At 35.2% G+C, this 16,836-nt stretch overlaps 1 protein-coding gene across 2 annotated transcripts in view; it reads right to left on the reverse strand.

The window, feature by feature from the left end:
• Window positions 1-16,836, reverse strand: part of LOC132114761 (ELAV-like protein 4) — a 78,362-nt gene that overhangs the window by 14,246 nt on the left and 47,280 nt on the right. For both annotated transcript variants that reach the window (XM_059523077.1, XM_059523076.1), the window contains exons 5-6: window positions 11,907-12,010; window positions 1,920-2,073 (exon numbers count right to left, since the gene is read on the reverse strand). In XM_059523077.1, the coding sequence (XP_059379060.1) occupies window positions 1,920-2,073; window positions 11,907-12,010 (258 nt within the window). The remainder of the gene's footprint in view (window positions 1-1,919; window positions 2,074-11,906; window positions 12,011-16,836) is intronic.

Consider the following 16,836-nt stretch of genomic DNA (forward strand, 5'->3'; position numbering starts at 1 on the left):
GTATTTGCTCTCATTGATGGGACATGCATTGACTGCTAGGCAAGGCTATTGATCAAAGGGCCAAACCTATCATACTTCATTTAGGTTACATGCTAGGTTTAAGTACTCATGCTGTGGGTTCAGTCATATGCTCAAAAGCTTTTCAGATCCCTGTAATTTAGTCATGTTTCCCCAATAAACGATTCACACATTACTGAAGGGGATGTAAATTAATTTTGGTTGAGTTTCTGATTAATTAAATTATAATTTCCTAATTCCATTGACAATTGTTGCAGTATTTTTGGTGAAAAAACCTAATCCTTTATGCTAAATGTGGAATGTCAAACTAATGTGTTTCAGTGAGTAACCAATTGATTCAGAAATTCAGTAACAGTGACTTAGTTCAAGAGTAGATGCTGTGATTAATTTTGATTCTGTTGAAAGAACCGCCTCATAAGAATCATTCCTTATCCATAAATGCGCCTGTACGAAATCACTATTTTCTGTTTTGCTAATGACATCAGAATTCAGATATGAGGCAAATGTTGTTGTATGTACCACAAATGGCTTACAGTGAATTTGCAATAATCATATCCTGTCAGCATATGGATGGTCCATATGACTGGTGACTTACAGTAATCTGATTTGTCAACATTCATTTTAGATTTAATTAAACTATTAACTGGTTTTGAGTAACACGTCTAATCCCTCTTTGAGTTCAACTCTTTTTTTTTTTTTTTTTTGACAGACACAAATCCTTGTTTGGCTTTTAGGGCTCCACAGAAGAGTTGTAATATTTGCTCCATGTATTTTAACACAGCCCTCCGATTAGTAGCTTCAAAAAGAAAACACTCCTTGATTCTTAATCACTAGACACTCAGGTTTAATGAATCATTATGCTCCCTTCAGACCCTTTTCTCCCGGGAAGCCTTTGTAAGGCCAGAGGAAGGACCATGTCAAGGGAGGAAGGCCCCAGGCCGTGTGTGTATGTGTGCATGGGACCATGCAGCATTCCTCAGCAGTTCTTCAGAAAGGGTTCGACACCACTAGAATGTGGAGTACATTTTCCTGTGGCTTATGCGATATTGTTTGCATGGTGAGTGCCATTATGAATTATGCAGTTGTAAAAAAAATATTGAATGTGTAAGAAATTCAGCTCCATGACCATTTATATCCTGGTTGATTTATTCATGATGTTGGAGTAAAGATAGGCCAGGGCTGGATGCTTTAAAATAGACTCATCAGTCTTTCCATGTCATGAACCTGGTTCTGCTGTTTGATAATTTGTACATTTGGAATGCATGTTCATGATTAAATGCAAACAAATAACAACATACATTTACACACAAGATGACTACATGGTTGAGCTTGAGTGTATTTCTGTGTGTCTAATACAGGGTTTTTGTGGGTCTTTAAAAAGTCTTTAAAAGTCACCCTTAAACAAATTAAGGCCTAAACCTTATTTGTATTTTTATATTAAATGTATATTGATTTAAGAATCTTCAGTAATTTGCACTGGCAAACAAGGCAATAAGGTCTTAAAAAGTCTTACATTTATCTCCATAAAACCTGCAGAAACCTTGCATTAGTACACATTAAGTGTATTTGCATACACAAGCTCGATTTCAGTCTGACTAAAGCAACAATTCATATTTTTAAATGTAGTGTATGAAAAAATTGCAAAATCAGACTAGATAATTCCATTTTAGCATGGCTTCCTCCAACTAGTCTGGATTTGGAGCCAACAAAGGGTTGCAGAATTCCTTATGATTTGGCTTTAACTGTACTGTATATACATGTACAATGTATATTTAAGAGACTACAATAAAGTAAAATCTTTGAATAGATTTTGAATTTGTGTGAGTATTTTATGCTAAGTTAATTAATTTGTTCGTTTGTTTGCATGCTACAGGGTGAGAGAAAAGCGGTCCCACTGATACCTGTGACCTGGTCGACGAGAATGCGGGAGGTGATTATCCGTCCGTACTGAGAGAAGAGCTGTTCCAGCTCCTTCTGGGTCATGGTCTTGGGTAGCCCACTCACGTACAGATTAGCGTCACGGATAGAAGCTGAACTGGGCCGTGCATATGAAACCTGTAAGACAAAAAACACACAAGCACATTGAGCATTTGTTGCAATTATAAAACTATAGTGGTAGGATTTGATATAAAAATGTTGGAAACTGTTCTGAACTCCACATCCACATGTGCTGGTTAAGCATTTAATTTAATTTTGACTTTTGTAGGATATTTGTTCAGGCGATTAAAAACCTACACATCTTGCATTGGCATGCAAGCATATGCTGTATTCAGATGCCATAGGTCGTCTGCGCACCTGTTCTGTCTCACACTGTGCTGGTGGTTTGTAGTCTTGCACTGACCTGGAGCAGCTAAAGATTTGCCCCCAAATCCTCCACTTTAGAACAATGAAAAATTCCCTTGAATTAATATTTTGAAAAGGAACAATTTGCTGCGAGGGATTCTCTGTGATCCATGCTCATTCACAGATAAGGGATATACACGACATCTAAAGCTTTGCAAATTGTCTCAAAGGAGGAATGAAAATGTAAATTCAATATTCAATATTAACACCACCTCTAACCCAGTTTCTGAAGAGAAACAATGTATCCAAGAATCTGGGTATTCATAATACAATGGTTGAAGTTCATGAACCCCTTGAACTACAGGCATAATCGCAGTCTATTCTGAAAAGTCTCCAAAAGTAATGAAAAACAGAAACACTTAAAATTGTTGGGAAGTGATGAGTCATTTATTTGTATAAAATATTAATTAAATCTAGAAATGAAGTAGAAATTAAATGGTATATATCTTACAGGCTTTATTATTCTAGATTAACTTTTTTATATTTTATTTAAAATATTTTTTTTCATATTTATAATATACTTTATATACATTTATAAATTGTTTTAAAATAACATTGAATAATGTTTGGAGTATGCGCGTCTATACGTTTATATTATTCATTATTGCAAACAATTCTTAAATATACATTAACTGAAAATATGCAGATAGTATCATGATTTCGTTTTTTTTGCAGTATTACCTTATTTTAAAGTATTAACAAATATATATATATATATATATATATATATATATATATATATATATATATATATATATATATAAATAATATAAACATTAAAGGGTTAGTTCACCCAAAATTATGTAATTAATAACTTACCCTCATGTTGTTTCAAACCCATTAGACCTCCGTTTATCTTTGGAACACAGTTTAAGATATTTTAGATTTAGTCCAAGAGCTCTCAGTCCCTTCATTGAAGCTGTGTGAACGGTATACTGTCCATGTCCAGAAAGGTAAGAAAAACATCATCAAAGAAGTCCATGTGACATCAGAGGGTCAGTTAGAATTTTTTGAAGCATCGAAATTACATTTTGGTCCAAAAATAGCAAAAACGACGACTTTATTCAGCCTCGTCTTCTCTTCCGTGTCTGTTGTGTGAGAGAGTTCAAAACAAAGCAGTCTGGATATCCAGTTCGCGAACGAATCATTCAGTTCAACATATCGAACTGAATCGTTTTAAACGGTTTGCATCTCTAGTACCATTAATTCACAAATGACTTAAGCTGTTAACTTTTTTAATGTGGCTGACACTCCCTCTGAGTTCAAACAGACCAATATCCCGGAGTAATTCATGTACTCAAACAGATGAACACTGAGCCAAGCCAGATAAGAAGAATCGAGGAGCTGATGATACTGCGCATGTGTGATTCAGCGTGAAGCGGACTGACACACAGAGCGTCTGAACCGAACTGATTCTTTTGGTGAGTGATTCTGAACTGATTCTGTGCTAGTGTTATGAGCGCGAGTAAACCGAAGGCTTGAATCAAGGGCAATCATCGCAAATGACGCCATTACGTCGAGCGCAAAAGAACCGGTGAACCGTTTTCTTCAACCGGTTTATTGAATCGATCTGTCCGAAAGAACTACTGGTGATCCGAAAACCAATGCATCCGGTTCTTGATTCGTGAACGAGTCAGTCTTTTGTTCGTCATCTGGCTCGGCTCGGTGTTCATCTTCAGTTCTCTCTTCACAGCAGTTCAGTCAGTGTACTGTTTGAGTACATGAATTACTCCGGGATATTGGTTTGTTTGAACTCAGAGGGAGTGTCAGCCACATTAAAAAAGTTAACAGCTTAAGTCATTTGTGGATTAATGCGTATTAGAGATGTGAACCGTTTAAAACGATTCAGTTCGATTTGGTGAACTGAATGATTCGTTCACAAACCGGATATCCAGACTGCTTTGTTTTGAAATCTCTCACACAACAGACACGGAAACGAAGACAATGCTGAATAAAGTCTTCGTTTTTGCTATTTTTGGACCAAAATGTATTTTCAATGCTTCAAAAAATTCTAACTGACCCCCTGATGTCACATGGACTACTTTGATTATGTTTTTCTTAACTTTCTGGACATGGACAGTATACCGTACACACAGTTACAATGGAGGGACTGAGAGCTCTCGGACTAAATCTAAAATATCTTAAACTGTGTGCCAAAGATAAACGGAGGTCTTACGGGTTTGGAACAACATGAGGGTAAGTTATTAATTACATAATTTTGCTATCTGGGTGAACTAACCCTTTAACTTCAATTAATAAATGCAGTTGGTGTCATGAATTTTTTTTTTTCACCATTACTAAATTTTCTATTAAATACTTTCCTAGTTAGGTTTAGAAATAAATTATTCAATGCATCAATAGTACAGTAACCACATGTCTGACCATGTTATATGTCAATACAAGTATTGGCAGGGAATTCAAACAATATTCAAGAAATGATTTAATTACACATAATTGGACTGTTTTAGTTTCTTTTCTACAGTTGCACAAATTGACATTTTTTTAGAATAAGGTTCATAAACCTCACTTAAAACACACAGCACTAAATGATAAAGGCTCATTTGTTTTCAGAAAATACACATGATGGAAAAGCTTGTGTGTGAGTGTGTGAGAGAGAAGGCTGGCTGTCATCTGTGCTGAATAACACGTTGGAACCTTCTGTTTGTGCCTAGAGTGAGAGCCAAGCCATCTATAGCTCTCTCACTCTCACATTCCCCACACACTCTGATTTCAGCACCCTGTGCTTACCAGCACCTTGGACAGCGCTCATTCCACCATATTCCCTCCATCTAACGCTCTGCTCACACAGCACGTTTTCAACCTCTCTCGACGTGTCAAACTCTGCAGAACCTTGGACAGTGTCTATCACACTCTAAAACACACTGTACTTATTTTCAACTTCCAATACCAGTCTCTTTCTTTTCTTACACACGTTGCAATTTTCACCCATTGCACCCATTCTCAATCAAATCTGAGAGTCATTGGCAAATTTAATACCATAATATCACTGAACTTTACACAATTTTTTTTAAGTAATCCTTGTGGGAAACTTTAGTGCTATGGTTCATCCTGGATTTTCTTAAATGAGAATTGTTTTCAAAAGGATAGTTCAACCCAAAAATTTAAAATGATTATATCAATGTCTTTTCATACCCATGAGACTTTTCTCTGTTCCAAAGAATATCATAGTCCAAATGACTGCTTTCAGAAATATTATTTTCTTTTCACATGAATACTTTCATTAAAAATATTTCATTAAAAAGTTTCATGTGATGAATAGAACACAAATGAAGTCATTATTCACTAATATTCCTTCCCTCCACTCTATTAACTGCTGTGACTGACTCATCTAGTGCTGGACTTGGGAATCTGATTTTTTTGGTCTTTGTTAACTGATCAATTGATTCATTTAAAAGATCTAACTTAAAAAAGAATAATTTGCTCATCATCTAATTTTCGCTACTTCTCTTGTGAAATCTTATAAAAGTTCATCAGAATTTTCAGTAAATAATGACTTAAATTCCTATTTATTAATGACACAAAGTTGTTGTATGTCTTTAGAAGAATGTGATTCTTCCGTATTGATGCAGATTTCCATATTTTGCAACCTAAAGTATGCAGAAAGCAAAGTAATAAAAATAAAAATATTAGTATTGTAATTTTGTTGTTCTATAAAATAAAATGGTCATAATCATTAAGTACATTAATTTTACAATATTCTAGTATTATTGCAGTAATATTGTTTCTTTTTTACTTGAATTTTTATAATGTGAATAATAATAATAATAATAATAAAGAACATTTTATTTTTATTAATAATTAAATACTTAAATATATAGCATATGTATAAGTATAGCATATGTATAGCATTAGTCATATGTATACTTTTATGATGCTTTAGTGTTCTTTTTGAAGCTGCAAAAGCTCCAATCCCAATTCATTGTATATGTACTAAAAAGAATGGCCAGTACTCTTTTCAAAATGTCTCCTTTTGTGTTCCACTCCTTTTGGGTTTGAATCAACATGTGGGTGAATACAGAATTTTCTTGTTGATTCCATGTTTTTTGTCTCGCTCTCTCCCACTACAGCATTTCAGTTTTAATTCAAGATGGGAAGATGTTTCCATCTCGCTGCTCTTTAATGCTTACATCAATTTAATCTGTTCCCATTAATGGTTGAAGCAGCCTTTCCATCTCATTTTCATTAGTTCTGACATTTGGGCAGCAGGGCCATCACAGGCTGTTACACAGCTACAAATGCTGAGCTAAACATGCTAAACACGCCGCCGTAATCTCCTCAAATCCATTTAAATGAAGAAGGCAAAAGGCATGGAACCCTGGCAGGCTCTGCTCCGCTCCTCTCCTCTCTTTTTCTCTCCTCCCTTATTTTCTGTTTGCTTTTTCCTTGCCCTGTCAAGCAGTTCCAGATGTCAGATCTATCAACACCCTGTCTGCTGTGAGCAGTGTGTGTGTGTGTGTGTGTCTGTACACATAACTCACAGCACAGGGCTATGCTCTTCACGCCCTCAGTGGGATTTCTCCCATCACACCTCGACAGGAAGGCAAAGCCGGAGTTTTGCTGAGAAACGGAGAAGTGTCGTGGAGAAGTGTGTGTGTGTGTGTGTGTGTGTGTGTGTAACTAAATGATAAGCATGTGGAAGTTGTGACTGGAGTGAAACTCTCACTCTCATTCTTTTTTATTTTTCCGCTGATGAGATGCAGCCTTGTTGATCTGTTTTCATGGACTTCCTGCATTAGCTCATGTGCTTGAGAGACCCTGAATCTGACACTGGCATTTTGCGAAAGAATATAAAATGCCACAGACGTCTTTTCTCACTTCCTTTTTCTCGTCTAAACAGCCTCTTGTGAACATATATATCATCAGCTTATTTCAGCAGGAGGGCCCTCATAAACGCAGTTTTTCTTGCTTGGCTGAAAAGAACATAGAACTGCACTTCGGATAATTACCCTCTCCATCTTTTTTCCTCTTTCTCTCGCTCATCTACTCTTAGACGCAGCTGTCTGTTGCTATTAGATGGTCTGTCTTCATCCCGGCTCAATGGGGGGTGGGGTTACTATGGAGGCTTTATGAGAAGGATGACCTTGGAACACACTTATTAGAAGTTATAAGACCGAGGATTTCATCTCTTTTCTGCTGGATTACAGCAGGAGAGCATCTTTTGAGAGGGCTGGTGCTGGTCTGAATAAGAGGTTTCATGGAGTGCAAGAGAAAGGAGGGCCAAGAGCGTGAGAGGTGTAAAAGAAAGATCACACTAAAGAGATAAAGACACTGGCTTCTCTAACCCACGCTGAGATAGACGGATGGATGAAGAGAGAAAATATGAAGATAAAAAGATCTAGATAATTAACAAAGGACATGGAATGGAATGACAACGTGTCCCGACCAGGCATGGCGTGATGAAACGATAAGCAATCAAAGCTCTTCCGTGTAAATCACAGTTTTTGTCCTTTCCAGCTGCGGCCACAAGAATCAACAGCACATTTTGAATGTCACTTGGTTGCTATTTCTGTATTTCACTGCTCAGGGCCCAAAGACTTTCAACCCACTCAACCAAGCATAGTCAGCTAAAAATATGTATGACTTAAACATTAAATGACATTAAAAGTATATAATTTCTGATTTGTCAAACTGTTAGTTTCTGTTTCATAAAGGTAAGAAAAAAAATCTAAAAGATCTATACGTAGAACACAGACAGTAATAAGTAGGTGGAGAAATCAGAGAACATGTGGGGCTAAATCTTCAAGCATCAAACCCACTAAAGCAGATTTACATTTGAATGTGTATTCTGGTTGGTTTAAGAATAATAATTTTGCATAAAATGTGACTCATGAACTAAGCAACAAATGTCAATCAAATTAAGGTGATTTCAGGAGAGTGACAATTATGTAGAGGAACATCTAATATATGCACTATTGACAGTATCTTGATCTTTATTTTTTTGTCTTGATGTTAAATTGATGATATTTCAGTTTTGACATTTCCAAAGATGAAACCGTAAAACTGGCTTGATATTGTATCTCATTTTTTAAACCCCCAACTCTAAAACGGTGACCACTGGAAACACTTGATAGCTTCTGTCTAGTGCAAAATTGCTCCAAAATTCTTCTCCACATAGCATTTTTGCTTTCATTGTGGACAAACAATTTGCTTGTCGCTTTGCAATAGGTTTAGACAGTGTGTGAAACGGGAGCATCTTTGGTTGTTTCGATTCCTGAATTCATGTGTGTGTGTGCGCAAGCAAAAAATCAATCATGCATGAGATGTGCGTGTGAACCTCACAGTGCACAGTACCATGCGTTTTGTTTGTGTAGGCACGCTAAGTCATCTTGCTTCATTACCTATAAGTCTGCTTTGTCGAAATGTGTGGCAGAGAATGAAATTGAACATGGTTAGAAGAAGTAGGCTCAGCAGCATCATTCCTGCAGGTTATGACAACTCCCCAACAGACAGCATGAAAATTTGTGTTACACTTAATTGTGCCCTTGGGCCAAACTGCTGTGTGCTCACTTAAGTATTTCAGATTTGAAAACATAATACCATGACCATAATACCAATACCAATACCAGTATTATTTTAATGTATTATAATTAATAATACTACTATGCATTCATTTATATTTTAAATATATATATATATTTACATTAATCCAAAATTCTTAATGCTCTCATAAAATGGTTGCAACATCAATATAAAATTGTGAATGTGAAGTGTCAAAAATAAGTAATTATACTTAAGTCTCACAATTCTCATTTCCTAAAGTGGTTCACATAACATGTTGGTTTATTTTGAGTCAGAGATGAATGACAGCTGAATGATAAGTCAGATGTTAATTCAGTAAATGCTGTGATGGATTGAATAAATGGTTTGTTAGAGTGATTCAAACGGATAACTTGGGAGTTTTTGACTGATTCACAGTACATAGTAGCCATGAACTACAGATTTTTTTTTCAGGATTGTGCTATAATAAAGGGGTGCTATGGTAAAAAGGACCAGCTTAGAAGTCATATGGATGGCCCTGGGATGGGACCAAAAGCCTGAGGTGTGTTTGGCCGATAAGTGTAGTGTTATAACAGTGTGTTTATGTATGTGTATCGCTGCCTCCCTGGAAGTGTGTTTTGTCACTTAGAGAAGTGCCGTGTGGCAGGAAGCTGTGATGATCGGCAAATACACACAGAGTGAGTCATTCTGTCTCTGATGGATTCTTAGCTGATGTTGAAACCAGTACTAGAAACACTGTCGGCCAACACATACACGCTGCCACTCTGGAAAACACCCATGTTTATGAGCATTGTGCTGTCCTCTTTCAAAAATAGCCCTGACAAGTCTTTTCTTTCTCGTGTCTCTCTTTTTTTCTTTCTCTTGCTCCCACACACAAACACATGTGTTCTTTTGCTGTTATGTTAAGAGGTACTGAGCCGCGCACACTGAGCCATGTTTTCACAAGCGGCAAAATCCAATCTGATTAGATTAGGGTGGATGTAAGTGAGATGTCTGGGATTATAGGACAGATTAAAACACACACACACACACACACACACACACACACACACAGCCAGATTATGCCTTGAGCAGCAGTCAGAATTTACTGTTAAAACCAGCTGCTTCTAAATTTACCACAAATGCTGCTGAGAAAAATGGAACGGATCTATTTCATTGCATGATTTAATTTAATGATAGAACAGAAATTTGTAAAATAGAAAAGAATAGAGGAAATCAGACCAGATCAGAATCGAACGAATAGAATAGAATGGAAAATGACAAAATAGAATAATGAACAGAATAGAATGTCAGTAGAGAATAAAATATAATAAAACAGAAATGAAAAGGAGAAAACGATAGATCAGAATACTGAACAGAATATAATTACAATAGAGATGGAATAAAATAGAATTGCTAAAGCATAAAACAGAATAGAATAGAAAGTGACAGATCAGAAAACTGAAAATAATAGAATGACTATAGAGATGGAATAAAACCGAACATTGATATAAAACAAAACTGAATACAATGGAATAAAATAGAATATAAAACAACATGACAGATCAGAATACTGAATGATAGTACAATGACAAAAGAGAATAAAATGGAATAAAACAGAACATTAATAAAATATAACAAAACCAAATAGAATGGAATATAAAATGGCACATCAGAAGCAAATAGAAGAAAATGACAATAAAATAGAATCAAATAGAACATCAGAATAACAAAAAAGGCAAATAAGAATAATATGAAATTAGATCAGAATAAAACATATCCAAATGAATTTAAATTGAAAATTGAAACATAATAGAACAAAATATGACAAAATACCAGTGTGTCTGAACCGAACAGAATGGAATCAAATATAGCAGAGCATGATATAATAGATCAAAATTTCCACAGCGAAAACCAGGCACATTTTAAGCATCTATTTAGCATGTCCACATTATTTCATTATACATGCTATTTCCCTCTTTTTATGTGACTTCATGATTTGACATTTGCATATCAATTACACTATTTTTCCCATTTCTTCCTTCAGTTGCTTTCCTGTTTCCTTCTGCATCTCAATGAGTCAGATTTGCCCTCCTCTCTCTTTGTGCTGCCGCTCCTCAGCCCAGCACGAGCCAGTGTAGCCCACATGTACTAATCACTGCAGCTCCACTAGCACAAACGGTGACAGGAAACATTCGCCGAATTGACTGGCACAGATGTGATAAATGGTGACTGGAAGGACGCTTCCACCTAAATGAGATGTAGCTTTGTTACGTCTGTTATCTGTTATGTTTAAATAGGTTCAGTTCCAGGTGCGGGTGACCTGTTAACTGGAGAGGCACTGAGAGAACTGTCTCAATGCTGTGCCCTTGAGCGAGAGGCACTGGCACCAGGGGAGGACTGCTATTGCAATTAGCATAATATGGGTTACTTTGGCTGAAAAGTGTTTGGTAAACAGCAGGCAGACAGTAACCTATCACCATGAACCTGAACGCTGATCCCAGTGTTCACACTGAGGTGTGCATACAAATGCACCACAATACAGCTGTCGTTGGTTTTTTTTAATTTACTGAGAGTAATCATACAAAAATAAAGTGATAAAAAAAACTTTCAATTACATTCAATTAATAAACTGGCATGTAATTTAATTAATTCACATTAATTTAATTAAAATGTATGCAATTCATACACATTCAAATTAAATAATTAAAAAATAAGTAATTAAAATGATTTTTTTATAAAACTATTTTTAACATATATTTTTTATTAATATAATTAATAAATATTTTTAAATTAATTATTCAATAAATATTATTATAGTATTATACTCTAGTGTGTGTATATGTATTCACACCCTATTATTTAAAATATTTTTATCAAACATATATTCAATCACAAGTACCAGTAATACAGTAAACCTGTAATATTCTGAAATATTTTCACAATTTTAAATTTAAGTCTATTTTAATAGAATTTAAAATATAATTTATTTCTGTTATGGCAAATTCTTATTCAAGTTTACAGTTTCTGCTAGTGTGGTCACGTACCTTAATAGTTTTGGTTTGAAGTCTAAGTCCGTTTAACGTGTTGATGGCTTTCTCTGCATCTTTTGGGTCAATGTAGTTGACAAAACCATAGCCAAGACTCTGCCCTGTAGTTACAACAAAGAAAGGGAAGGAAGAGAAAAGACATTTTAATTTAAAACATTCAATGTGCAGAAAGGCATAAAACTGACTACCCTTCCTTTCAAAGTGTATCGCTTTTCTTCACCAACCTTAAAAAGTCTTTAAAACCACTTAAACCATTAATCACATGAACTACACATACATTATGAGATAAATGATATTAACACTTAATGATATATGTAGCATTAACCTGACTAGCAGTTACTAGTTTGAATTCATGTTTTGATAGCACACATTAAGCGAAAGCTTCCGCTGGAAACCTCTGACAAGAGTCTTTGGTGGAATTATTCGATTTAACCTCTTCTAGTCATCTGCTGCTCCTCTGTAGGCAAGGCAGCCATCATCTGCTATTTGACTTAAACCGAAACCCTGCAGCTAAAAGCGTATGTGGTATACCCCCCCTTTCCTTTTCGTTCTTTAAAGATCTTGAAACTCGAGAACAGCGCTGCACTTATCCTCATTAATGGAAACAGACAGCGCTAAGTCCACAGTGTACACAAAGTGAATCACAAATGTGAAAGAGTGCTATGCCCTGCGCCAAACAAACACAAGCTATAGTGCGCCAGATACCGCAGGGGGCGAATGGAGAACTTCTCGCTGCCTTCGCTTCAAATGGTACGCCACCTTCTCTTTCTCTCTGGATTACGGAAGATAAAAAATCCCCGTCATTCATTAGGACTCCAGTCTGAACAAGAAAAGCTAGAAGCAGCGATACAGCACTATTCAAACCCTGACACAGATTTTTTTTTTTTAAGTTTCTTCTAATACAAATAATGTGATCCTAGACAGTGGTTTAGTACAGCATTCTGACAAGCTTGAAACAGCAAAGTTGGGTCAACTTATGGTGCGAGTTTGGGGGAAAGAATTGTGTTAAAGAAAATCTGTTTAAACCAATTATTTTGGCTGATTATTCATTAACTGTTTACAGTCACAACATTCTCAGATCATTATTTACAATTTTTAGCTAAAAGAAGATAATGAGACAACTGTTGACATGTATTCTGCACAGTAAGTGTCTATAGCATAGCCCTAATTTGGTTAGATATGTTTGAATTCATATTTAAGTATTTTGTTTGCAGATTTTGGCTTATCTGAGTGAATTCACTGTGCTTCATATCAATAATATTTATGTATACACTATTCTATACTATACATCGATTAAATGTTTGGGGTCAGTATTTTTTACAGCAAGGATGCTTTAAATTGATCAAAAGTGACAGTACAGGATTCTATAATGCTACAAAACATTTCTGTTAATTATGGTTAATTATGGAATCCTATTAGGGGAAAAAAGTTTGATTTTTCACAAAAATATTAAGAGTAGCAAAACTTTTTAAAACATTGATAATAAGAAATGTTTCGAGCAGCAAATTAGCATATTATAATGGTTTCTGAAGAATTATGTGAAACTGAAGACTGGAGTAATGGCTGCTGAAAATTCAGCTTTGCCATCACAGTAATAAATTATATTTTTAATTATATTCAAATAGAAAACAGTTTTTCAAATCTTACCAACCTTAAACTTTTGGACAGCAGTGTATTTAAGTGGTTGTGAATATTCTGGACATTCTGTGCCAATCTCCAAAAGTGAGAAAATGTGTGTGTGGGATAATAGAAATGGAAAAGTTGATCTAAATTAAGTGTGTTTCCGAAGCACTGTGATGCAGAACTTCAGCTCTGGATAATGAAACATTCAGAGAACACACCGTGAAATAAAGACACTGAGATCTCTCTCTGCCTATCTTCTCCATTTGTCTTTCTCTATCACCAACCTCTCAGCTGTGCTCATCACTCTCCTCCCTTTGTGCCCCAGAGCATTTGGCCCCACGTTGGTGTGCCCTGGAATGCCATTTTCATTGTGTGTATAGGTGCGTGTGGGTGGATGTGTGTTTGCATGATTGTATGTTTGAGTGTACAATAATAGGTTCATAAAACAATGTGTTGTGTAATACCCCTTTGCCTGATGGCATTTCCATAACATTGCTAGCAGTTGTTCTTGCCTCCTTTTGAGTTCTTGCCTGAGGATAAGGTGAGGCAGACCAAGACCGCTGCTTCAGTCAAAGGGATTTATCCCACCAGTATAATACACACATCTCTTCTCCATCACACACCGGTGCAACAGTGGAGATCTCAGTGGGGGACCAGAACCAGGCTGTTTACTAAGAAAAAAGCACCTACGTGCACTTGGGTTACGACGATTGTTGTGGAACTGAGTCATATTTTTAATATTTTAAGAAAATGAAAAGACAAACCCTTATTGAGTTCATTAATTATTAATTTATGTGCATAATTTCATTATTAGTCTTTGTAGTCTATGACAAAACAAAGAATAATATCATCCTCCTTTAAAGAAAGGAGGCTGTGAGTTGTTTTGACAGTCTCGAAGGGCCCTTTTTGGCAAGGCAATTATTTAGCTAATTTAATTTCCCTGCGAACAGACACATTAACAGAACCTTAAATTGATCTCTATTAAATATATCATATCTCATCTGTGATCTGTAACCAACTACAGAGGCACAACCTCAAAGAAAACATGCAATATTACAGACATGCATGAAACAACTTGCTGCTGCACCTGCTTATGGACAAACAGGTATACTACTGATCAGCATACTACTTATTACTGATTACTACTAATCGATTTGTGTGGTTTTACTAGTTTTCAGTATTTTTAGTAGTGATTCTTTAAATGGATTGAATTATAAGTTTCAACTCCGCATGGAAACCTGCTCTGAGAAGTTACATCTTTTAAAATCTTTAAATAGATACACATTTATCTATTAGAGTGCATTACTGTTACTTTTTAGAAGAACTATTGTTTACTCTTTCATGTGAATTTCTATTTGAAATGTTTTGATTTAGACATGTTTTATTCAGTGATTCAATACTCATGGGTTTGTAACTGAAGTGTTCATAATTTGTACTTTCATTATGATTTTACGCATTGTTTTAACAGTTTTAGACAAGAAATGCAATTTAAAACTGACTTTAGTATATATCTTCAGAGCATAAAATATCTAGTGTAATAGTAACTGCCTTGTTAATTATTTTTAAAATTAATTAATTATATATATATATATATATATATATATATATATATATATATATATATATATATATATATATATATATATTTAAATGCACCATATTAGTATGCACAATATTAGTATGTTTCTTCTGTAGTTTACACTGTTGGCTGAGATAAATTTTCGATAACTCATTTTATTTTAAGTTGTCCTTGTTACAGCGTAATCATACATTTAAGTACTGAGTAATATTAATTAACTACAGAGTAACTACTATTGTTAGGGTTAGGATTAGGGTTTGGCTTAGGGTTAATTGCATGTAATTATCGATAATGAATTGTTATTATAATAGTAAGTATATGTAACGTGTAAAACAAAGACACCTTAAAATAAAGTGTTACCAGTTTTTCTTTTATATATAAACAAAATTAATATTATAACTTAAATATGTCCTTTTGAAGGGCTGTATGTTCCTGCATTTAGTCTGTGCTATTTTTTAAATGTCAGTCTATAAAAGAACTGGGCATCCATGGCCATTGTTTCAAGACGTTACTGTGTATTTCAGCATTGTGTGCCATGATCATTGTGTTTTCAAGAAGATGTGTCAAGTTAAAAATAGTTTAACTCAAAAATGTGTCTGGAGACCCCTTGTATTCTGTTCCATTTTGTATTATTTGAAGCTGTTTTTGAACATGGATGCATCCTGTGTATGGCCCCTAAGAAGTGTCTGGTGGACCCAATTATATGGTGCTTCAGTAAAGCCAACTAGTCATTCTGAAAAACCATGTGTTCTTGTACTTCCCCTAAATATCACAGACGCATAAAATGATACCTATACATGAGTATATATACTCTGTACTGTATGTTTGGAAATATATATTGGTCTGGTATACACACCTACACACAAAATATAAAATTCGTTCACACAACCAGATTATATACCCGCGCAGAGACAGTACATGAATACAAAGTGCACAAAAACACATTCTCTTCAGCACAGCCAGGGTAACCTACAATGGACAGCAGTGTAGGTATCGGAGAGGGTTATGGTCAGGGCTGCCTCATGAATTTATTATTGAGGGAAGTGAGAATCACAGAGAATGTTTCATGGCAAAGCCAATGCTCTGCTATCCTGCATCATACCTATTCTATGAATATTTAATGCCATGTTTGATCTATAGAAGTATGATTAAATTTTGTGCTGTTCTGTCATTAGCTTTTAGGGCTGAGTGTGCTATTTTCATGAAATCAGAGAGAATATTCTTATTTCTGTGGTGGAAAGTAAGATGATTGATATATACAAACTGTATAAAATGTGATTTTGTAACAAAAATGATTGAGGATTTTAACAGAGCCCATTAGAAATATGCAATAAACATCAAATGGCACAGGGAAAGAGAATTACCTCTATGCTGTTTAATTAGTATAATGGTTACATTAACTTATATATTTTAATTGTCAATTAAAATTGAAACTGAAATGATGCATTGCGCTTTTAATGAGCTTTTAATGAGTGTGGATCTACATTTTTCCAGCACTTTCTGTTCCCCAGCAGGATAGACGTGCAGTCAAATTTGGAAACATCGGGAAGGCTTTTTCAAAGACAATGCTTAACACCAATTAAAAGGATATTTTTCACAAATAAACAGCTTATGACTATTAGTGTGTAGGCTCCTGATGGGTTTTTCATTGCGATGGGACACGGCTGAAGCTAGAGCGTAACAGTGATGTACGAGAGCTTGATCATGGCTTGTTTGTGGTTGTGT

Source organism: Carassius carassius, chromosome 34 (genome assembly GCF_963082965.1).
Source record: "Carassius carassius chromosome 34, fCarCar2.1, whole genome shotgun sequence".
Taxonomy (NCBI): domain Eukaryota; kingdom Metazoa; phylum Chordata; class Actinopteri; order Cypriniformes; family Cyprinidae; genus Carassius; species Carassius carassius.